The sequence below is a fragment of the Jaculus jaculus genome, chromosome 10 (assembly GCF_020740685.1).
Source record: "Jaculus jaculus isolate mJacJac1 chromosome 10, mJacJac1.mat.Y.cur, whole genome shotgun sequence".
NCBI lineage: Eukaryota > Metazoa > Chordata > Mammalia > Rodentia > Dipodidae > Jaculus > Jaculus jaculus.
This window is the reverse complement of record NC_059111.1, coordinates 20,618,739-20,641,737: the sequence shown is the minus strand read 5'-3', so window position 1 is coordinate 20,641,737 and position 22,999 is coordinate 20,618,739. Positions and strand designations below refer to the sequence as shown.

The 22,999-nt window shown below is 42.9% G+C and overlaps 2 protein-coding genes across 3 annotated transcripts in view; one reads left to right on the top strand and one right to left on the bottom strand.

Moving 5' to 3' along the window:
• Nptn (neuroplastin) overlaps nucleotides 1-16,080 on the top strand; it is a 74,968-nt gene extending 58,888 nt beyond the window's left edge. Inside the window, exons 5-9 of one of the 2 annotated variants that reach the window (XM_004666705.2) lie at nucleotides 3,053-3,186; nucleotides 5,650-5,923; nucleotides 13,337-13,346; nucleotides 14,420-14,494; nucleotides 14,998-16,080. In XM_004666705.2, coding sequence (XP_004666762.1) covers nucleotides 3,053-3,186; nucleotides 5,650-5,923; nucleotides 13,337-13,346; nucleotides 14,420-14,480 — 479 coding nt within the window. In that variant the 3' untranslated portion in view covers nucleotides 14,481-14,494; nucleotides 14,998-16,080. Of the gene's footprint in view, nucleotides 1-3,052; nucleotides 3,187-5,649; nucleotides 5,924-13,324; nucleotides 13,347-14,419; nucleotides 14,495-14,997 lie in introns of both variants that reach the window. The other variant, XM_045160736.1, reaches the window with a different exon arrangement.
• A 90-nt stretch (nucleotides 16,081-16,170) lies between these two features.
• The window catches only part of Rec114 (REC114 meiotic recombination protein), a 116,672-nt gene continuing 109,843 nt past the window's right edge, over nucleotides 16,171-22,999 (bottom strand). The window contains exons 5-6 of the mRNA XM_045160631.1: nucleotides 20,199-20,285; nucleotides 16,171-16,335 (exon numbers count right to left, since the gene is read on the bottom strand). Coding sequence (XP_045016566.1) covers nucleotides 16,171-16,335; nucleotides 20,199-20,285 — 252 coding nt within the window. The remainder of the gene's footprint in view (nucleotides 16,336-20,198; nucleotides 20,286-22,999) is intronic.

Sequence of the window (22,999 nt, the reverse complement as noted above, 5' to 3'; positions counted from 1 at the left end):
CTCAAGCATCCAGTGTTCGTTTGCAGTGATAAGAGGCCCTGGAATGTTCATACACAACATGCGTAGACAGCTAGCTAGACAAATTTATGTATGTCTAAGTAATTTTAAGGATTTTAAATTCAAAGAATTAGCTCCATCTTGGATTTTCTTGGATCCTTGAAACTCATCTAATTTAGACCAACACATACTGTTTATTTTTCCTAAATGATAGACTAATCTATACTGTTTATTTTTCCCAAATGATTTCAAATAGTAGAGAAGAAAACAATTTCTAGCATGTCTAGAAATTATCCCCAAATTATTCAAGAGTGTTATTCAAGCTCTTTATTAAGTTACTCTTCCTTCCTTTGTATGTTTTGCTTGTGTTGCATGTGTGATGAAGTGTGTGCACACGCGTACACGTGTATGTGCACATGTACGCATGCAGTGCTCTGTGCATCCCCCAGCAGAGGGGTGGGATGCATCTACCTGCAGTGGCATCTTTGTTCTTCTGCCTGTTCTTACTTGAGCCAGAGTCTTACTGATCACAGAACTCTCTTTCATCTTCTGTGAGCTCCAGTGATATTTTCAGGTCTCTGGCTCCCCACAGGACTAGAGCTATAGGTGCATGTGACCATGCCCAGCTGATTCATGTGGGTCCTGGGGATTGAGCTCAGGTGGTCTCTCAGGCCTTCATACATGCACAGGAAGTGTTCTTAACCCCTGATCCATCTGTACAGCCCTCTCCCTTGATTTTTTGAGTGAGACTATTCTCATACTGCAGAAGTAGACCCTGAACTTCTTAAGTCCTCTTGCCTCTACCTCCCAGAGGCTGGGAATTTTTTATTTTTTATATTTTTGGTGAGAGATTCTTGCTATGTAACCCAAAGCTGTCCTTGGAACTCCCCATTCTCCTGCATCTGCCTTCCACTTGACCTATATCATTATACCTGTCTCAAGTAGGATTCTTATGCTAATAAAAGCTTTTGGGACATTAGTTGAAGTTCTTGTTCATTTCTTCCTCCTTGTGCAACCCAGTGGTTTTGATGTCCTTCCTGAGTGATCTTTTGTTATTGATTTTCACTGATTAAAGCGCTTCTTCAAACTCTTACTATTTTTACATGCCTTGTCTCAAGGGTCTTTCATTTCCTTAAGGGAATATATGTTTTGACACATTTCCATAATTATTATTGCAGGTGTTTTTTTTTAAATTTTTATTAACATTTTCCATGATTATAAAATATATCCCATGGTAATTCCTTCCCTCCCCACCCCCACACTTTCCCGTTTGAAATTCCATTCTCCATCATATTACCTCCCCATTACAATCATTGTAATTACATATATACAATATCAACCTATTAAGTATCCTCCTCCCTTCCTTTCTCCACCCTTTATGTCTCCTTTTCAACTTACTGGCCTCTGCTACTAAGTATTTTCATTCTCACGCAGAAGCCCAGTCATCTGTAGCTAGGATCCACATATGAGAGAGAACATGTGGCGCTTGGCTTTCTGGGCCTGGGTTACCTGACTTAGTATAAATACTTTCCAGGTCCATCCATTTTTCTGCAAATTTCGTAACTTCATTTTTCTTTACCGCTGAGTAGAACTCCATTGTATAAATGTACCACATCTTCATTATCCACTCATCTGTTGAGGGGCATCTAGGCTGGTTCCATTTCCCAGCTATTATAAATTGAGCAGCAATAAACATGGTTGAGCATGTACTTCTAAGGAAATGAGATGAGTCCTTTGGATATATGCCTAGGAGCGCTATAGCTGGGTCATATGGTAGATCAATCTCTAGCTGCTTTAGGAACCTCCACACTGTTTTCCACAATGGCTGGACCAGATTGCATTCCCACCAGCAGTGCAGAAGGGTTCCTTTTTTTCCACATCCCCGCCAACATTTATGATCATTTGTTTTCATGATGGTGGCCAATCTGACAGGAGTGAGATGGAATCTCAATGTAGTTTTAATCTGCATTTCCCTGATGACTAGTGACGTAGAACATTTTTTTAGATGCTTATATGCCATTCGTATTTCTTCCTTTGAGAACTCTCTATTTAGCTCCATAGCCCATTTTTTGATTGGCTTGTTTGATTCCTTATTATTTAACTTTTTGACTTCTTTGTATATCCTAGATATTAATCCTCTATCAGATATATAGCTGGCGAAGATTTTTTCCCATTCTGTAGGTTGCCTCTTTGCTTTTTTCACTGTGTCCTTTGCGGTGCAAAATCTTTGTAATTTCATTAGGTCCCAGTGGTTAATCTGTGGTTTTATTGCCTGAGCAATTGGGGTTGTATTCAGAAAGTCTTATTGCAGGTGTTTTAAGAAAAAAATGGGTTGGAGAGATGGCTCAGTAACTAAAGGCATTTGCTTTCAAAGCCTGATGACCCGAGTTCAGTTTCCCAGTATTCATGTAACACGAGATGTACAAAGCTGTGCATACACCTAGTGTTTGCTTGCACTGGCAGGAGGCCCTGGTACATCCATTTTCTCTGTGTGCCTCTTTATTCCTCTGCCTTTCTCTATCAAATAAATAAAAGTTCTTTTTGTTTTGTTTTTGGTTTAGAGTCTCAACTGTAATTCAGGCTGACCTGGAATTCACTCTGTAGTCTCAGAGTGGCCTTGAATTCACAGTGATGATCCTCCTACCTCTGCTTCCTGAGTGCTGGGATTAAAAGGCTTGTGGCATAAATAAATAAAGAGATTTTTTACAACAAAGGCAAAAATCTCAAGCTATAGAAATGATAATGGATGCTGTTTACACATTGTCTTAGGTTCCTAAGTCAGGACAGTTGGGTTTGTGTCTTTTTTTTAGTAAGGCCTATATTAGTAGACTGTAACATAGAATAACCTTGTTATCTGCTTGGCTGCTTTGTCAAATGGGGTATGGAATGGAGTTGGCATCATTACCCTATTCTGCCTTTTCTTTATCAAAGCAAACTATGAAGTTGTACATAAATACTGATTGCATTAGAAGCAGGGTGCTGAGCCAGATCATAGGGCCGTTGATGCCCTCTTCAGAATAGGCTCACATAGTAACTGTTTAACATGTTTTCACAGCTGCTCCTGACATCACTGGCCATAAGCGGAGTGAGAACAAGAATGAAGGGCAGGACGCCATGTTGTACTGCAAGTCAGTTGGCTACCCCCACCCAGAATGGATATGGCGCAAGAAGGAGAATGGTATGCTCACGGTGAGTAGGAGGCAGCCCTGCCCAGGACTTTGTGCTTGATGAATTTTTTCCTAGGGAAGTTCAGACAAGTGGACCAATTGGTATAATAACCATACCCTGTATCTGGGCATGGCTTGGGTCACTCTTTGTAGAGTGACTTACCATTTACACAGTGAATCTTTAGGGCAGTCTATGATCTGTATGGACTGTGTTATATGGTCTGTTAGAGCTGTCTGGTAAGGAATTAGTTTGTTAGCCCATTATTTTATCTTGCATGGAATTTTTTTTTTTTTTTTTTTTTTTTTTGCTTTGGAAGGCAAGGACCTGAGGAAAATTCTAAGTAAATTTCTAGAATTGAGAAAATACTGATAAGAGAACTGGGGACATCCTGAGGAGACCAAAGGGTAGCCGTAGGCTTTTTGTTGTTGTTGTTGTTGTTGTTGAGATAGTCTCTCCTTCTAGTTCAGGCTGACCTAGAATTCACTCTGTAGTCTCAGGGTGGCCTCAAATTCATGTCAATCTGCCTACCTCTGCCTCCCTAGTGCTGGGATTAAAGGTGTGTACCACCACGCCCAGGTGGCATTGTAATCTTAACAATATTTACTTCAGGAAAAAGTCATAGAGAACAGCTTTTCCATTCTGTGGAATGATTTGTTATGGTATTCAAAAATGCTTTAGGCTCTTTTCTTTTCTGGTGTCAGTGGTTTCTAACTAGTTTCCTTTTTTGACAAAGGGGCTATCATACTTGCCTCCTTTCCCAAAGCTGTGTATACCCAGCATTGTAGTACTTCAGTCTTTTTTTTTTTTTATGAGAGAGAGAGAGAGAATTGGCACGCCATTTGCAAGCTCCAGACACTTGTACCACCTAGTGGGCACATGTGACCTTGCGCTTGCCTCACTTTTGTGCATCTGGCTTATGTGGGATCTGGAGAGTTGAACATGTGTCCTTAGGTTTTGTAGACAAGTGCCTTAACTATTAAGCCATCTCTCCAGCCCCAGGCTTCTTTTTTGATTGATGGTCTTCATAATCAGAAAGGGTTCTGCAGGTCATTTAATCTAGCTTTGGAAAATTACATAGTAACTAAGGTAAATTGGTAGCAAAACCAAGTGTCCTAACCAGTTTTTATTTCAACTCCTGTATACTTCCCATTCCGTGACATCTTGAGAGGGAAACATCAGGTGTTAATGACTCTGGTGTCAACAAGGGGACTAGATTGCGGAAAGGTATCAGTAAGCCAGAGTAGGATGAGGAGATGGGGAGTAAGATATGGAACTGAGTATTTTCAGAAAAGGCCTCTGTATTTTCTAAGGTGCTGGCAAGGAATATCTAGTTCTCTATTATTTATTGGTACAGAGGCCCTGGCCTTTCCAAGCCAGGTTGAAATTACTAGGTATTTTTAGTTCCTGAAAGATGAAGCTTGGAACTTCTCTAAACAGATTCTCTTTTGAAGGCTGTGTCAGATCCAGACACAGCTGTATATTGTAAGTGGAATAATTGGAGTGTGTGGGGCTCGGTCTCCCCATTCCTCTAGTACTTTTGTGTGTTGTGTAGAGTTGTTGCAGGTAAAGACACATAGCCTGCCAGTGTGCCCTTAGAAGAGTATTCATCCCAGACCTCGGCTCACATGCTTCCACACACATGCCAGTGCCTGCCCCAGAGTGCTCCAGACCGTTCTATCAACCCTTCCTCCATGATCTTATACCACAACCACCTCTCTTAAAGCTTTGCCTCACATCTCTGCCATAGCCACTCATTCTGTTCCTCATGGCTATCTCCACACCCTCCACCTCTACTGGGTTTCTTCATACATTCCTAAAGTCTAGCATCCCTTTGGGTGTCTGTTTCTTTCTTGAAGTTTTACTCCTTGTGGGGGCATGGGGGTGTCACAGTTCTCTGTGAGATAGTTTACATTAGTAGTTGTTGCTTAAATAACTTTTTCTTTCACCTCATAGACCTGAAAAGGGCAGTTATAAATTTCGTCCTGCTCTAAGAGCAAGTTGTTAGCAATGGCTCTGATGGAAGTATAAGGAGATAAGTCAGTCATCAAGTGTGAAGTAAGTGTGCAGGCTGACCTGGAATTCACTATGTAGTCTCAGGGTGGCCTTGTACTCAACAGTGATCCTCCTACCTCTGCTCCCTGAGTGCTGGGATTAAAGGCCACCATGCCTGGTTTCTGCAATTTCTTACTTGCTGTTTGAAGCAGCGTCCATTACAATTTCTGTCTTGGGGAGTCTGTAGATAGTAGGCTAGAGAAGTCTGTAGGATCAGCAATAGGGGAGGTTTGTACCAGCAACTTGTTATTTCTTGTTGCTGTTAAGGGAAGGTCATCTATGATGTTTTCAAAATTCCTTGAATAAACATGGTTCTAGACACTGCTTTTTCTTTCTAGTCAGTGTCCTGGTAAGAATAGAAGACAGTATTACCCTCCATTGGGCACTTGGTCATCTACTCTGACCTTTGAGTGTCTCCACTCTTAACTGCAGGAAGTTGGCAATGCCTCTGGCCGTGTCTTCATCATCAACAAGGAAAATTACACCGAATTGAATATTGTGAACCTCCAGATCACAGAAGACCCTGGTGAATATGAATGTAATGCTACCAACTCTATTGGCACTGCCTCCGTTTTCACCATCCTCAGGGTACGGAGCCATCTGGCCCCACTGTGGCCTTTCTTGGGAATTCTGGCTGAAATCATCATTCTTGTGGTGATCATTGTTGTGTATGAGAAGAGGAAGAGACCAGATGAGGTTCCTGACGGTAAGAGCAGCCCTACAAAATGTTAATGCTGGGGTTGCTTTCTTTGGGGGACTTCCAAATGCCCAAGTTAGAGTGTACGGGTGTTGGAATGCAGTTCCAAAAGGACAAAGGGTTCATGCTAGTCACTAATCCCCTGCCTCTAAGGTTTGGTTTTTTTTTTTTCTTTTTTGCATTAGCTACCCAGAGCTATAATTTCCTCTCTTTCTAGTTAGGTGTTCTCCAAACCCCAGGTCTTTCCCTTCAGGCCATGTGATCAGTGGGCAGCTGTTAGTCTCTGTTCAGCTCTGTCCTCCTTCAACACAGATCATCAGTCAGATTGAGCTTGAGGAGAATCCAAGTCAAGCCTAGAAGCCACCCCAAGATCACAGGCCACCTGTCCTTTCAGGCAAATTTAAGGTATCTAATTGGTTGTCACATGGTTGCCTGGTGTAGCCCCTATAGGTAACTGTCCCGGCCTAGTCAGACTGTGTCCTCAAAGCCATTGGAAGAAAGTAGACTTGGGTTCCCTTGGTTGGCTCCCTATTTTCTGGCTTTTTCTTTCTGTCTCACAGAAAAGAAAGCTGGCGATGTATCTACCCTCCATGTTTAGGACAGATAGCTAAGTGCTGACTGCTCAGACCACACGCAAGGGTCTGTCTCTCAGCTAGCCCATGGTTAAAGAATGGATGGAATTGGCAGTGGAACCATAGTGCAAAAGCAAGTCTTGAGAGTCTTACACTGAAAGCCATGTCTAGAATCAGGAAAACTTTGAAGAAGTTGATTATAGATTTCCATTTGTAATGCTGGGATTGCAACCATGGGCAGCTACTTAGGGAACTTTGTATCACTAGCATTTCAGATTCCTATTTATTTTCCTCATCTCCACCCTTTGTGCTAGCTTTATTATCATACATTTAGTGTTATAGCAATTAGTTTGTCAGCCAAGTATGACTATCATTCACTTGTCACGGACTACATTAGAAGAGGGTGTCCCTAAGCTCAATGTGAACTGAGCTGGGGCAACAGAGGCAGTGAGTAGTTAGCTGTTCTGGGGCCTTTGTGTGTGTCCGTGTGGTACAGTGGCCTTCTCCAGAGTTGGTGGATCCATATGGCTGAGCACTAGGACTGCAGTGCCCCGTGAGTTACCAGTGGAGGGCACTGCGTGAGGCCGGTGGTCCCTGGGAGAGTGCCATCTAAAAGGCAAGGCATAGTTTCAGACTCTGAAAGGACATGTTTGTGAGCCACAATCACTTTTCTTTCTTTTCCTTTCTTTGCAGCAGCTCCTAAGTCTCTTGCCTGCATGAAGTAGAGTCTTAAGAGTGAGAGAGTCCTGGGGTTGGGGGCTTCACCAGTGAGCTAGATGGAGAAGTGGACAGGGGTCAGGTGGGAGCAGAGGGCCTTTGTCCAGCTCCTTGCAACAGAGGGTGTTCCCAGATGCTTTACTTGCTCTGTGAATGAAGTTAACTGCTTTCTTGGGATCTTCATGTATCCCTAATGCCATTTTCTACAGAATTTTCTTTTTCCTGACACGTATTAGGGCTACCAAAGCAGAGCACTTTTCCTGTATTTAGACTTGAGAATAGAAGGAAAGAAAGGTTGCCTGTCTTTCATGTGTTTTTAACTTGGCCTGTTGACAACAGTTATGCCTCATTCCTAAAAAGGGACTTTTCACCCCTCACACTGCTTTATAAGCTTTGCTAAATGGCAGTTTCATCAGCCTGCCCATTGGAAAGGTTGAGGAGCAAAAACAGTTAGGCAAGAAAAGGAAAAGATGGGCTTAAAGCCCGATATTTAAATTGAAGACAAGGTTGGCTGCCAGTCTCATGACAAAGTGATGCACTGGCTTAGCATGTCCCTTGTCAGAGGTTCCAGTCATCCTCATAGAAGTCACTTTGTTGATGAAGTTTCTGTCCCCCATGTGTAGATTAGGCTTGAGAAATGGTTCGTATTGGTTCTGTTTGACATGTGCAGATGCCTGCCCATGGAAGCAGATACCTTTTTGAGAGTTTCTAGCAACTGAACCAAAATGAGGGGTGGTCAGCCAGTCTTTTAATGGCTTCCTGGAGGGAAAATGACCTTAATCTATTAAGCTAAGTTATTGTAGACAGTGCATGGATTCTACATAGCGATGACTGCAGGGTAAGTGTAGAGTAAACTCTTTGCACTGGTTTCTTGGAAGACTTCTGTAATGTCAGCAGCTTTTACTTTGTTGTTGAACTGGGGTAGAAATCTGGGATTCTGGAGCAACTACAGTATTTGCCTTCTCTCTGTCCCTTCCCAGCCGCCAGCGTAGTCCAAGGTTCATTCTCCATCTCCCCGTGCCTGCCTGCCTTTCCTTTTAGGGTTGTCCCCGTAGTTTTCTCCTGTTTCTCCCTCTTTCTCTCAAATTCCTCCCTGCTTCTACCTCCCTCCTTGTTTTTCTTTAGAAGTAATTTTTACATTGATGTTCTTCAGTGAGCTTTCCTTAGGCTGTGGCCTTCATAAACCAGTTTCTTCTTGACTGCACAGTTTATAGTGAACAGACTCACTGACGTGCTGTCTTCTCATGTGTCCCCCTGAAACACATGTAGATCTTTGTGTGCACACTTTTTGAGATGAATGAAGAAGTACATACTGTATGATGCAGACTTGGAATGTTCAATGATAATTGTACCCACCGTCATCTGTGGTGAGCTAACTTGTGGCACAATGAAAAGGGGACATACACACACACACACACACACAATTTTATTTATTTTGAAAATTTTATTTGCCAAAGAGAGAGAGAATGGTCACGCCAGAGCCTCTAGCCACTGCAGACAAACTCTAGATGCATGTGCCACCTTGTGCATCTGGCTTACGTGGGTCTTGGGGAATTGAACCTAGGTCCTTTGGCTTTGCAGGCAAGGACCTTAACTGCTAAGCCATCTCTCCAGCCCTATGTAATTTTTGAAGCACTATGCATTTTCTTTGCCAAATAGTTTTTAATCAACACCTGTGGTTCATTTCTGACTCACTGAATTTTTAAAAAATATTTTATTTATTTGAGAGAGAATGAGGCAGAGGGAGAGAGAGAGAGACAGAAAGAGAACAAGAGAGAGGAGGAGAGAATGGGCACATCAGGGCCTCCAGCCACTGCAAAGGAACTCCAGATGCATGTGCTACCTTGTGCATCTAGCTTATGTGGGTCCTGGGGAATCGAACCTGGCTCCTTAGGCTTCATAGGCAAGCACCTTAACCACTAAACCATCTCTCTAGCCCTGACTCACTGAATTTTTTGATAAGAGTTCATGGTACTTACATTTTGAGTAATCGCTGGTAACTCATCCCCTACTAGGAAAGCACTGAGTGAACAATACTTCCAGCTTAGCCTGAAAGTGTCTCATTAGAAAAGTGGGTATTGGCTTAATTTTTCACATTGGTGCAACTACTTAAGGTTGAGGTTTCGCTGCTTTCTTTGAAAGGAGGCCTTACCTTTTTATCTCCTAGAGTAAAAACAGGCTATTTTCCAAATATGAGTCTAGTTCCTTATTATTATCTTTTTGAGGATCATTGCCAAGTAAGTTGTCTTGTAGAGATGCTATCTCCATTCCCAGTGTTAGTGTTTTCAAGAACAAGTGGATCATAGGCCCAAGTGAGATTCACTCCTGCACCTACGTATACCCTTGGAAAATGTGCATGAGCTGGCCTTCCCTCCATGTTACACAGAGCACAACTCTGTCAGCTCCGTGCTGACTCCACATGCAGTGTAGTTACTGCCTCCCTCGTGGGAGGTTATGGGGCACGGAGATGAGCCTTTTGTTCTACTGGACATTTTAGTGACCTCACAAGCATTAAAACAAAGCTGAGTTTAGTAAGGAAGTGCTAGTCTCAAAACATTTTCTTTTAAAAAAATTTTTTTTCATTTATTTTTATTTACTTATTTGAGAGCAACAGACAGAGGCAGAGAGAGAGAGAGAGGGGGGGGGAGAATGGGCGTGCCAGGGCCTCCAGCCACTGCAAACGAACTCCAGATGCGTGTGCCCCCTTGTACATGTGGCTAACGTGGGTCCTGGGGAATCCAGCCTCGAACAGGCAAGCGCTTAACCACTAAGCCATCTCTCCTCAAAACATTTTCTATTTTCACACTGGTGTGATTTTTCTTTTCATTTTCATGTTTATTATTATTAACGTATTTCCTATGGCTATATCATGTGTTAGTGTCCTCTTTATCCTTGTCCCTGCCCCCATTCCTTTGGGGATGCTCCTTGGTGGCTTGGCAGGTATTCCCTATGGGGTTGTGGTTTATGCATTGTGGGAGCAGCAGTAAGTTACTTTTGGGGGAGGAAATGTCCCTGGGCATGATGTCTCAACCTGTGGCTCTTACAGTCTTCTCCCACCCACCCCCCACCTTCCACAAAATTCCCTGAGCTGTGGTGGGTGAATTTTAAGCCTACTTCAGTGATGAGCTCTGGTGGGATTTTTCTAAGAAAGTCAAAAGGATTCTTCCCTTAAATTAATGGTGGGAAGGTATTTGAGTGCTTTCTGCAGGGACAGAAGGGAAGGGAACTGTGATATATCCAAGCTCTTTTGGAGATACTAAAGAGCTGTTCTAATGTTCCAAAGTCTTAGTAGTTGGTCAAAGCACATGAAGCTTTACCAGCAGGCTAGAGATGTTGAGAAAGAGACCTGACTTACTAAAAAGACATCTAAGCTGGGCGTGGTGGCGCACACCTTTAATCCAAGCACTCGGGAGGCAGAGGTAGGATTGCCATGAGTTCAAGGCCAGCCTGAGACTACATAGTGAATTCCAGGTCAGCCTGGACTAGAGTGAGACTCTACCTCAAAAAAACAAAAAAGACATCTATAGTCAGGCATGGTGGCACACTCGTTTAATCCCAGCACCCCAGAGGCAGAGGTAGGAGGATTGCTGTAAGTTTGAGGCCAGCCTGAGACTACATAGTGAATTCCAGCCAGTCTTGGTCTAGAGTGATACCCTACCTTGAGAAACAAAACACATTCGGTGTCTTTCAACTCAGTGGTATCTGGCTCACTCACAAATTACCTTACAGAGAAAATGAAGTTGGATGAAACAGGAGAGTACATTGAAAGTAACTAGTAAATCTCTCTTGGGGCTAATGCTCCTTATCCTCATCTAGCCAGTGGCTCTTAAATCCCCAGGTGGAGAGGACAGTCATTGTGTATGGCCAGAGGGTTTGGGGGTATGTTGGTATTTGTCGGTTACTATGACTTCTTTTTTTTCCCCCCTCAATTGCATCAAACCCTTAAAACATGGTGGTAAGTGAGCGATATGCATGCTTTTGGAGTTTGTTTAATCTCCGCTTCAGTCTATACAACGCACAGTTTCATAATGTTAACACTTTCTTCAAGTTTATTTCATTCACTTTCACAACTAATTTGGATTTTAATTTGCTGTTTAATTCTCATTTACTTTGATTTTTGTACCTTTTCCTGTAGTTCTGTTCTCTCCTGACTTCCCTGTTAGGGGTCAAGTTGTTCTTTTGTGTGACCCGCAAGGGAGCAGTGCTGCAGATAGTGACCCAGTGCAGGAAGGAGGGAGAAGTATAAGAGTGAACCTGGGAGTGAGTGAAGGGTTCCCGGGATTTCAGACCCCAGCGTGAGTCCCAGTGTTTCTGCTCTCAGGCATGGCAGCTGTGCCAGAGGCGCTGCCACTCAAATTCCTCACTGCAGCCCTTTGCATGTGACCACCTGTTAGACTGGAGAGTGAGGTTTCTAGTAAGACACCAGGGTACCCCCCCCCCCACCAAAAGGAAACTAAGTGTTGTGAGGTGCTTGGTTTGGTGCCTACAGTGTCCTGCTTTGAAGATTAGCCTTGCAACTGTGACTCTCTCCCCTGCCTTTTCTTTGAAGTGGCGAGTAGACTGTTGATATCCTTCATTTGGCTACCTTGCATTGGGATTTTGTATTTTGGGGGTGCCTAGCCAGAGCCCTGAAATTACTGTTTGCTCCCATGTCTTCTTTAAATGCCCACGGTGCTTAGCTTAGCTTCTAGCATGTAGCTGACTGGCCTGCCCGGGGTGCTGAGCAGGAGGCTGTGGTGAGGGAGGGTCAGGCTGGGCTTGTGTGTGTCTGAGTACCTGGTATGTCTTGTATCTCTGCTGCACACAGCACACAGATGTCGGGTGTCCTCAGTCCTAGCTTGTTCTCTGTACCTGTTCAATGGTGTGTTGTTAGTGGACTCCTGCAGACACTGGTGTTGCTGGCCTATTGTTTGGCTGATGAGTCACTGGTTTGTGGTTGGTTCTTTTTTTTGAAATCCCTTTTTGCTCCTGTCACTGTGTGTGCCGGCGGTGGCTTTGCCTCTCCGTTGCCTGGAAGGAACCGGTGGAGCAATGTCTCCCTCTGACAGACATTACTCCTGACATGTGCTCCTGCAGATGCCTACACGAGACTGTGATCTCCATAACTGCTTCATGTGCACCAAGCACCCTTGTGGAATCCTGCTGAGAGTTTTTCTAGAAGCCTTCAGTGAAATCGAACTGTTCTCAGTCATTTAGTTCACCCAGTTTTCACACAGCAAAAACGAACTCAGAGCACTTATTTGTTCCTCCCCTTTGTGGGTCTCTGTGTAAACATACCCGCTAAAAAGGGTCCAAGTTGCCCTTACTTGATACAGGGAAGAAAACTAGAATAAACAGAAGTTCCAATTTAATAAGGCTTCTAAACTCAGATAATAAAAGGTTTTTGATTAAAAAAGAGACATCTCATGGCCATTTTGGTTTTGGCCAGGGCATAAGAGTGAGCCTCTCCTTTCTATATCTAAAGTGTTTTCTTGAGGCCGTCACTGGTGAGCTCACCCTGGTGCTCTGCTTCTCATATGCATGTTGCTAGCCTAGCCCAGCGTGGCTACTCCAGTATCAGGTAGAACTGTTACGGCTTCCTCTTCTCCAGTCTCTCCAAGACTAATGATAACTCTCATAAAGACTACCAAACAGCAAGAGAAACAGTGCCCTGAAGAAGTGAGGATGTGTGCTTAACTGTACGGTGTACACATCCATTAACACTGTAGGACTGAGCCAAGGCTGCTTGCATGCGCCACAAGAAAACAAACAGCAGGATTTTACAACTGAAATGTCGGTTTGTCTTCTCATCTATTTAAGAGTGAACCACTGGAACTTGGGGACAAGATGAGTACAATGATATTGCAGCCTATCTGTCCACTACAGTTGCAGTTTTTCATGACAAGCATTCAAAGTGTTAACTAAAACCATTGAAACAGCATACCTGCCATTAAAACTTGACTCTAGAAATAACTCCATGAGTGTTTTGCACCTCCAGATGGAATGGCCTTTAATAATTGCTATGACAATCATGTTTGCCACTCGCAGTTTGCTATCCTCTTAATTCTTATGCAGAGCCTAATGGTCTTCTCCTTTCTTCTCTTCTCTCTCCTGGATTCTTAAAAACTGACCACCTGTGTAGATGATGAACCAGCTGGACCAATGTAAGTACTTTACTGGAGATGCTGACTTAACAGTTTCTGGTTGAGTTGCTGTCTTCATAGTCTAGTCTAATGCAGCACTGAAGTGGTAAAAGGCAGTTCTCATACAGTGAATGCTGCAGTGTCGACTCAGCTCGATAGTCTTAAAGGATGATCATTTGAACTTGGATCACTGGATTCAGTCTTGAACCATGGAACCACAGGCTGATGACCACTTGGTTCCTAAGCCAGGCTGCATGGTCTTGCTGTTAGCCATACAAAGTGGATGACATACAGAAAGTTAAAATATTGCACCTTAAATTGAAAATATAAGGGAAATAATATATCTGATGTCTTAGTTTTGTTGTGATTTTTAAATTTTTTTTTGTTATTTTTATTTATTTGAAAGCGACAGAGAAGGGGGGGGAGAGAAAGAGAGAGAGGGAGGGAGGGAGGGAGAGAATGGGCGCGCCAGGGCCTCCAGCCACTGCAAACGAACTCCAGATGTGTGCGCCCCCTTGTGCATCTGGCTAACATGGGTCCTGGGGAATTGAGCCTCGAACTGGGGTCCTTAGGCTTCACAGGCAAGTGCTTAACTGCTAAGCCATCTCTCCAGCCCTGTTGTGATTAATTTTAAGCTGGTCCATAGCATTAATAACTGTCGAGATGTCCTGTTCACTTGGCTGGTGTCCAAGAGAGATGGAACTGCAAGTATGGGATCAATCCAATATTTCCAGGGGTTCCTTAAACTGGGGACTAAGAAACAAGAGGCATTTTGTGCCAGAGTGCACAGTACAGCAAATTCTTGAGTGTCTTTATCAGTCTAGAAGAGTTCTTCAGTGCTTTATAAATAATTCATTACAGTTTAGAAATCAAAGGGAAAGTTAGCTGTATGTTGTCTGCCTTGGGTGTTAGAGGACCTATTACTTGAAGACATATAGGGATCCTACATGAGGAATACTTTTATGTACTGATATGAAGTAAAGCTTCATGCTACACCTGGGAATGGCAAACTAAAGTCTCTGTATTTCCATGTGTAAAACTTTCCAATGCCTGTTACTAGTTTTAACTCATAAAATGCAATTTTTTTCCCAAAGGAAAACCAACTCTACCAATAATCACAAAGATAAAAACTTGCGCCAGAGAAACACAAATTAATTACTGCTTATAATGTAAGTATGGCTTCTTTAGAGATTTAAAGTTCAGAGAAACTGTCTTCAAATTCCTCAGTAATTGGTATGTGGGCCTTCTAGTTCAGTTCAGGACAACTGATGCTGATGAACAAGTTCTGTTTGCTCACTTGAGCAGCTGAAGGGGACTCTTTTTTTTTTTTTTTAGCTGCACTGAGTCACATATTTACATAAATACCATTTCAGAATATGGTGTTTCAAAGTAGAGAGTTTGTACTGCAGTTTGCTTACATCTTTAAAAAAGGCAGAATATTTAAATTGTTACCTTCTTAGGTCATGTTATTCCCAAACGCTTCGTAGTGCCACTTGGCTTCTGCTGAGAGTGAGGCAAAGGTAGTGCAGGCCGGCGTCCTCTCCCCAGGTACATGATGAAGTGCATTTTACACCACATCTGAGCCTGAGGCTTGAGCCAAAGCTGTACTTGATATAGTCTTGAGTGACAGTACTTGTTCCCTTTTAATTTCCAAATACTTTTCTCTTTACAGCTCTTTAGGTTCCTAAAACCGGTGGCAACATGACCTGCTAAATTTTCTGCTTGGACCTCTTTGGTCTCCCCTTTCAAGTGAGCAACACCACAATGACCGTCTAAAGCATGCCTTATTTAGCCTCTCCTGTCAGGGTGACCTAGCCAGGTACATTTTAAACAATGCTTCAGTGTAGAAGGTGTGAACTATTTTGGGCTTGATGTGCTGTGAATGTTGCTTTTCCCCCCTTTGTTAAAATATTTAAATAGAAGTGAAAGGTCCTCTGAGGATCGAATCATGCATGCGCCATTTTTTACTTATGCAGCTGTGAAATTGGCAAAGCTCTAAAAATGCACTGCTGCCATCTAGTGAGACATTTTTGTAAAGTACAGCAAAACCTACAGATATATACAATATATAAATATATATATATATATTTATATTTTTGGGGGTGGGATAAATCCAAAACAAATGCTTGTTTCATTTTGAAGCTGCTGATACTCGTTCCTTACTATATGTTGTCGGATGAGGAAGCCGCAGTGCTGGTACATAAAGATGAGTAATATAAACTGAAGTCTGTCATTTTTAAGGGCTTAACCTACAACTTAAGAAGCTGGAACAGTCCACTGAATAGATATAATGAATTGCAGTATGTGTATATATATATGTGTGTGTGTGTGTGTGTACATATATATATATATATATATATGTACACACACACACACACACATACATGACTGCTTTTAAAGTGACTATTTTTTCTTTGTTAAATCATGTAAATTCCTAAATCTTTTGCACTGATGTGTTGAACATTCAATCTTGTACATTCAAGGCAAACTTTTATAATTTACCTTTTGTTTTCAATGACCTTGAAATGTTAATAGCATGGTGATACTCTATGCAACTCTAGTTATACCTTTGGGTTTGACAGTGTATTTTTCACATTGATTTAATGGTTGATGATAGATTTTATAACCTGACCAGATTATCATGCAGTACCTAACTGTAGATGCATGTACTTGTGTTTTGTGTAATTGTTGAAGTGCAATGATGTATAAAAAAGTGGATTCACCTGTTTTTAACAATAAAACATTAATAAAAGGTGCTTAGAATAATCTTTATTTTAATATCTTCAAAGAAGTTACAAATATTGAAAAATTCCTTCTAAAATTAGTTATGTATGTATGGAGAACATTAATTTCCTAATACTGTCAGCTTTTTAAGTTCCTTTTCAACCTCTTCCACAAATGCTGGGAAATTTTGATCCATAAGGCACAAGCGTAGAAAAGGACCTAGCTCTTCTGTACTCCATGAAGATTGCTCATAGACCAGGGGCAGCTGCTCCGCCACCAGGACAGTCTGCAGAGACACCAAGAGGAAGAACAACACAGGTGAAACCTGCTGCCCCAAACAACAGAGCATAGAAAAACGTCCCCTTAAAATTACAGAAACCATGTTATTACCTTTACAACGGTCCTTTTACACCATTGCATTTATAATTTTGTGCCTATATTCCTTGTCCCTCACTGTCACTCTGGCTTTCTCTCTTCCCGTCCTTGCCTCCCTTCCTATGAAAAAGGATCTTGCTGGTTAGTCCAGGTGACCTCAGGCTCACAATCCTGCTTCTGCCTTCTGAGTGCTGGGATTACAGACATAGATAGCTAACTGTGCCCACCCCTGCATTTTCTGAATATACATATAAAGTGATTAAACTTGTATCCCTAAGGAAAATATTTCAAACATGGATGAAGTGATCTGCAAAGTCAAAATTCTGCTGGTGAATACTATGCTAATAACTTCTGTTACTGGGAAACTTAATGACTAGCATTCATCTTTCTCACCATGTAGGTGGCTACCTTTCTGTTTGTGAGCAGTCTTTCATGTGGTAGCTGGGTTCAGAACAGAAGAGGTCACAAGACCTGAGGATGTGGCTTAGCAATTTGCCAACATGCACACAACATGCTGCTGGGTTTGACCTGTAGCACTACCACCACAAGGACAAAAAAGGTTTCAGACAGACCACCCAAAGAATAAAAACAGCTCAGTTTATACCAGTCACTCAGCCTTCACTGCAGTCGAAGTACAGAATGCCTTCCCTTCCCTGCCCCTCAGGCCTACCCTTTGCTGTCAAACTATGAAAGCCTGGAAATTGCTGTGTCTTTCTCCTGTCTTCATTATATCTTTCCTAGACTGTCATATTCTCTATTAAACCAGAATATAGTCTCATTCTTACAAGTGTCCAACTTGATTTTTTCAACTGTAGAACAGAGTAGAAGAAATATATATTTTGTAGAAATTATGCTTCAAATGTTGACCTTTTCTTGGGTACCCATCTGTGGTACCATCCCATCCTCTCATGGTGGTGGGTAGCTGTAGTGAGATGTAGTTTCCCATCATCCACACAGTCACAGAGGGTGAAGAGCCACATTGTACAGTGTGTTGTGAAGTTCTATAGGGTTGGATTGAAGGCATTTTGGACATATTTCTATTTGCAGTGGTCTGATACAGACTTAAATCGCATTGTTAGCTGAGAAGCATTTCTATATACTTTCGACAGCAAATGTTCCATTGTGTGGATGTACCAGTTATAATAAACTGCCACATCACTTCACATACACAACAGTGTATATGAAAATTCTGCTGCTTTCCATCCACTGCAAACTAACTCCAGACATATGTGTCACCTTGTACATCTGGCCTACTTGGGCCCTTTGACTTTGTAGGCAAGCATCTTAACTGCTAAGCCATTTCTCCAGCCCCCATTTACTTTCTATAATGGCTTTGTGGGTACTCTGCAGTACTGTAAAGCCAGACTGCCAACATTTAAATACTAGAAGAGCTCAAAGTCTTGACTGTGCTTGATGATTTGGATAACGTGATGATGCATGACTGACATGTTGACAGTGGGCTTGCAGCTCTGTTGGGATCCCTTTTTGGCTTGGTTACCTGGTGGACTCCACATTAATTCTGTCAGGTGGGTGGTTTAACGTCCTTCCTGTGGATGGATGGCACGGCTCAGTGCGTAAATAAGAATACAGCGAGTACTTCCTGAGAGCCAAGTTTCTAAATCTAAACTGACTTTACAGATTCTGTGCACAGGTAAGAAGATGATGATTAAATATAGTACGGGTCCCTTTGTCCACAGAGAGCCACGGTTACCATGGTAGTGTGCGTTCTAAGTTCAGTGCACGTACTCACAACAGACATGGCGTTGTAGTGCTATTGTTCTTTTAAAAAGCAGTGCACTGGGCTGGAGAGATGGCTTAGCGGTTAAGCGCTTGCCTGTGAAGCCTAAGGACCCCAGTTTGAGGCTCAATTACCCAGGACCCACGTTAAGATGCACAAGGGGGCGCACGCGTCTGGAGTTTGTTTGCAGTGGCTGGAGGCCCTGGTGCGCCCATTCTCTCTATCTGCCTCTTTCTCTCTGTTGCTCTCAAGTAAATAAAAATAAAAACAAAAAGTAGTGCACTGCGAATATCTCAACAATTATAAGGCTTGACATCATTTCAAAAACATTTATAATGCTTTTTTTAGGTTTAAAATTTTTTAGGTTTTTTAAAAAATTATTTATTTATTAGAGAGAGAGAATGGGCACACCAGAGCCTCCAGCCACTCCAGACATGTGCACCCCCTTGTGCATCTGGCTAATGTGGGTCCTCGGGGATCAAACCTGGTTCCTTTGGCTTTGCAGGCAAATGTGTTAACCACTAAGCAATCCCTCCAGCCCTTAAGGTTTATTTTTATTTATTTATCAGAGACAGAAAGAGGAAGAGGCAGAGAATGGGCGCACCAGGGCCTCTAGCCTCTGCAAACAAACTCCAGGCATATGCATCACCATGTGAGACTTGGACAATTGAACCTAAGTCCTTAGGCTTTGCAGGCAAATGCCTTAACCACTAAACCATCTCTCCAGCTCTGCTGATATTTTTACACCAATTGATTGTTGTGCATTTTAACCTCTTTTATCCTATTTAGTAAATGTTTATGTTGATTCCAGTTTTAAAAATTTAAAACGGTACTGTTATGAACAATCTTACATTTGTTTAGCTGAAATACAGTTGTAAGAAACTATTTTTACTAAGTTTGATTTATACTAATTGCTCTCTTGAGTTTCTCCAACTTTATATAATGACTTGCCCAAAATGTTAGAACAAAGAATGTGTCTAAGCACCAAGCCTTGTGTCTGTTCTTACGTGTGCATGGCTTTTCTGTACTCTGTACGCTGGTCATGCACGTTGACAGCAGCAGGTATTTTCTCAGTGAGAACAACATGCCTTGCCTTGCTCCTTTCCTTGTTTCTCTGCAGCTCTGCTACTCTCAGCCACTCTCCCCAGAGCACATACGAGTATTATGAAGTTTGTTCTGCTTCTGAACAAGTAAGCTTTTTAGCTGTTCTGCCATAGTTGCTGGACTACTTAAGGAGATATGAATCTTAGTCTTATCTCTTTTGGAGGAAGGAGGCTGGTGAGTGAACCCAGGGCCCCAAACATCCTTAAAGCGGGTGCTCTTGCTGTGTCCACGTCCAGCCTTATCTTGAATTCTTTAATCCGTACTTGACTATTTATTTTGAGTTAGTGGTGAGCCAGACAGAAAACAAAATGCCCTTATTTTCTTTTGTTTTATCACTATTTACACAGTTGAATAGATACTTTTTAATAATAAAGGAAGACCCATCCCTGAATTTTGTTGAACTCCATGCAGATTCTGTTGAAAGCATGAGCACCTCTGCCCAGTACAGCCAGTATGCAAAGGGGAGAGAGTTCTTAGGGAGCTCCAGCCAAGAGGACAGCCAGCACCATCGTTGTGAGGGGAGTGACAGAGGACTCTGGGAGGATCCAGCTGCAAGGGGATAGGAGTAAGTTGGCAGCAGCATACTCTAGCTTTCTGTGCTCCTTAGGAGAGATCTCGTCACTGAACATTGCCACTGCAGAAACTATTCCAGACCTATTTCCAAATTGGGATTTGTTTTTTAGAACAGTTCTGAAATCTCCCAAAACTATATTGAACTCTTCCTTTTATTCTTTGTGGTGAGTAGCTCTCCACTGCACATTAAGCTAGTCTTCCTGACTTTCCAGCTGGATAGTTCTTAAATGCCACCTTGCCTTTACTTCTGTAGGTAAACAATTTTGGTTTCTCTCTTAGAGGGAGGGAATGGAGGAATACAAATTCTTGCAAACTACTTTTTAATGGGGGGAAAAATGTAGCCCAGAAATGGGTTATACCTGAGCTAACTGCACCACTGAAGTCCTTCTCTCCAGAGCGCCTGTGCCGGCTGCCACACACCTCTGCTGTTCCAGGTTCAGGTGAGGCTGGAGAAAGCAACATGTAATTAGGAGAGTAGCTGGACACTAACGCTACAGGCTACTGAAGAAATCGAAACACATTCACCTTCAAAGAACTTCAGGAACAGTGGTCATTAGTCAATTATGCTTAGTATTGGTCAGGCCGGCTGCTAAAGGGTCACTTGCTACCATAGCTGAAGTGCCTGTCCCTGATGTTTTTAGCATCTGGTGGGCTACTAGGGCCTTGTCAGGCACCGTGGTGCAGTATTGCTCTAGTGGTCCATGTGCAGACCAGCTTCTACTGATGGTGATCTGCCCCTGTGGCTGTTTGAATAAGATGTCCCCCATAAATTCATGTCCTCTGAATTCCTGGTCCCTAGCTGGTGGCAGTTTTGGAGGTGGAGCTGTACTGGAGAAGGTGCGTTGCTGTAGGCGGGCATCTGAGTGTTTTAACGAGGTCCCCCTTGCCAGAGCTTGACTAACTCCTGCTGCTGTTTCCCACCTGCTGTGGCAGAGGCAGTGTCCAGCCTCTGCTCCTGCCATGCTTTCCCTGCTGCCACACAGCTTCCCATCGCGACTGTAAGCCAAAATGAAACCTGTCCTCCCCTCAGGTGCTTTTTGGTTGGGTGTTTTGTCCCAGCACTGAGAGCACTGCAACACCTTCAAAGCTTATTACTTGGGTTGATAATTGTAGAAAAGGGAAATCCCCTATAATTGTAAACTTTTTTAAATGTGGCTTTTAAAACTGTCATTTCAACCGTGTGAAGGGATGAGTTTTTCATTAAATAGCTACAGCAACTTTTTGTACCTCCTTTATACTAAACACTGAGTGAACAAAGGAAGGCTATTAGAGGGAACAAGACCTGGACCATGTCCTTGGCCCTGTGAGAAACAAGCAGCTGACCTGCTCGTCCTGCAGTGAGCCACTGTTGCAGCTCACAGGAGGGTCACCTGGGGGAGGGGTGCTGTGTCCTGTGTTAGGAGTCTTCTGGAGTGCATGTGACCTCAAGGCAATCTGGACCGATGAATGAGTTGTTGTCAGGTGGAACTCAGGATGCTTTCCCAGCACACAGAGTGAACAAGTAGAGCATCAGGAGGCACAAGCATCATGCCCCACGGCCCTCGCCAGTGATTCCAGGCTGTGCTCTGGGCACCTGTGGCGCCACACTGCCTGTCTTCAGGAGAGCAGTGCTCATGTGTTAGGTGGGGTGAGGGCATGTACAGGGAGAAAGCAAGGCCCACTATGGGTTCTTTTTGTCTCCCTGCAACATGTCTTGACTGCTATAGGCAGGAGTTGCTAAATCCTGACTTTCCATTGTGGAAGCCAATAAGGTATCAGTAGGAAGCAGAAAGACCGGGAGTATCTAAGGGCGGGAGATGGTCAAAAAAATAATAACTAGTGAATATTAAAATCAAAATGAGCAAAAAAGACATGGTACAACAGCAGCCCTATGTGACCACACCTGAAGCTGGCAGAAGTGCCTGTCCCTGGTGTTCTACTAGGAGCTCTAGGGTCTGGTGACCTGCACTGCCGAGTGCAGAGAAGGGACGCTCTGGGCAGAGTAGTGGACTGCCTGGCTAGTTTCCTTAGGTCTTTTTTGCTAACAAAAGACAAAGACCCCCTTAGGAGCTGCCGTCCTCACTCCTTTCTCACCCGTCTCTGTGTTGGTTACTAAACACCTGGTTAGGCCACAACTTACAAAATTACAAGGCTGAGTAAAAGTAAAAACTAAAATGTAACAAGAAATGACTCAAGAACTCTAAATAGAAAAGCCATAGAATTATCCCTATTTCCACAGAAGGGAATAACTACTTTAGATTAAAAATTACGTAGGTCTTGGAAAAATGACACACCCAAATGTAGGAGAGCAGCAGATGACTAGAACTTGACTTAAAGCTTGTAACTTTTTTAAGGTGGGTTCAGAGAAAGAGCACTGCATCCACACTGTGTACTAAACAGCAAGAACCAATTTGGGAATGTTTTGCCACTAAGATTGGAGTGCTAGGCTCTACGGTGTCTGTACTAATTAACCCCGTGGTTTTGCCTTTACTCTGCACTGCAGCTTTGCTCTCCTGTCCTCTCTGGGCTTTGGAGGTTCTGACCTTGAGTTGACCCAGATGCTAATTTGCTCATTTGCAAGGGAAGGATGATCACTAGCAGTAACAGTAACAATGGATAATGTGATTTAGATTATTTTTTGCCAGGTACTGAACTCATTTCACTCCCACCATTTCACAAATGAGGTTCAGCAGCTTGCCTGAGATCACTCACCTACCAAGAAATAGGGCCAGGAGTCTAACCTAGATCTGCTTCAGTTGCAGAGTCCGTGGTCTTCACATAACATCAGGCTGTCTCACTTATCCAGAACACCACATTAAAGATCAGAGTCCCTGAATACAGACTCAAAGACATGAAAGTTTTCTCCCTACTTTTAGGATGTTTCTACCTAGATATCTAGGGCCAGCCTTTAAAGTCAAGAGTGCTTGAGCCTTCATTTGCTGTTCTAGGTCACAGGGTCAGCCTCCATGTGGAGTGCTCCACAGAGCAATTCCAACGTAACTTTGTATTTGCTAATATTCGCATAGGCAACCTAATGTGTCTGTTACCTTGATAAAGCATTCCAGCCCTCATTTCCAAATCCTGGGACCCTGTTGGGCTCTTGTCATGCTCCAGTGCTTTGGTACTTTTATGTAATGGGAATCTAGTAATGGTCAATGAAAACTATGGAACGAAATAAAAC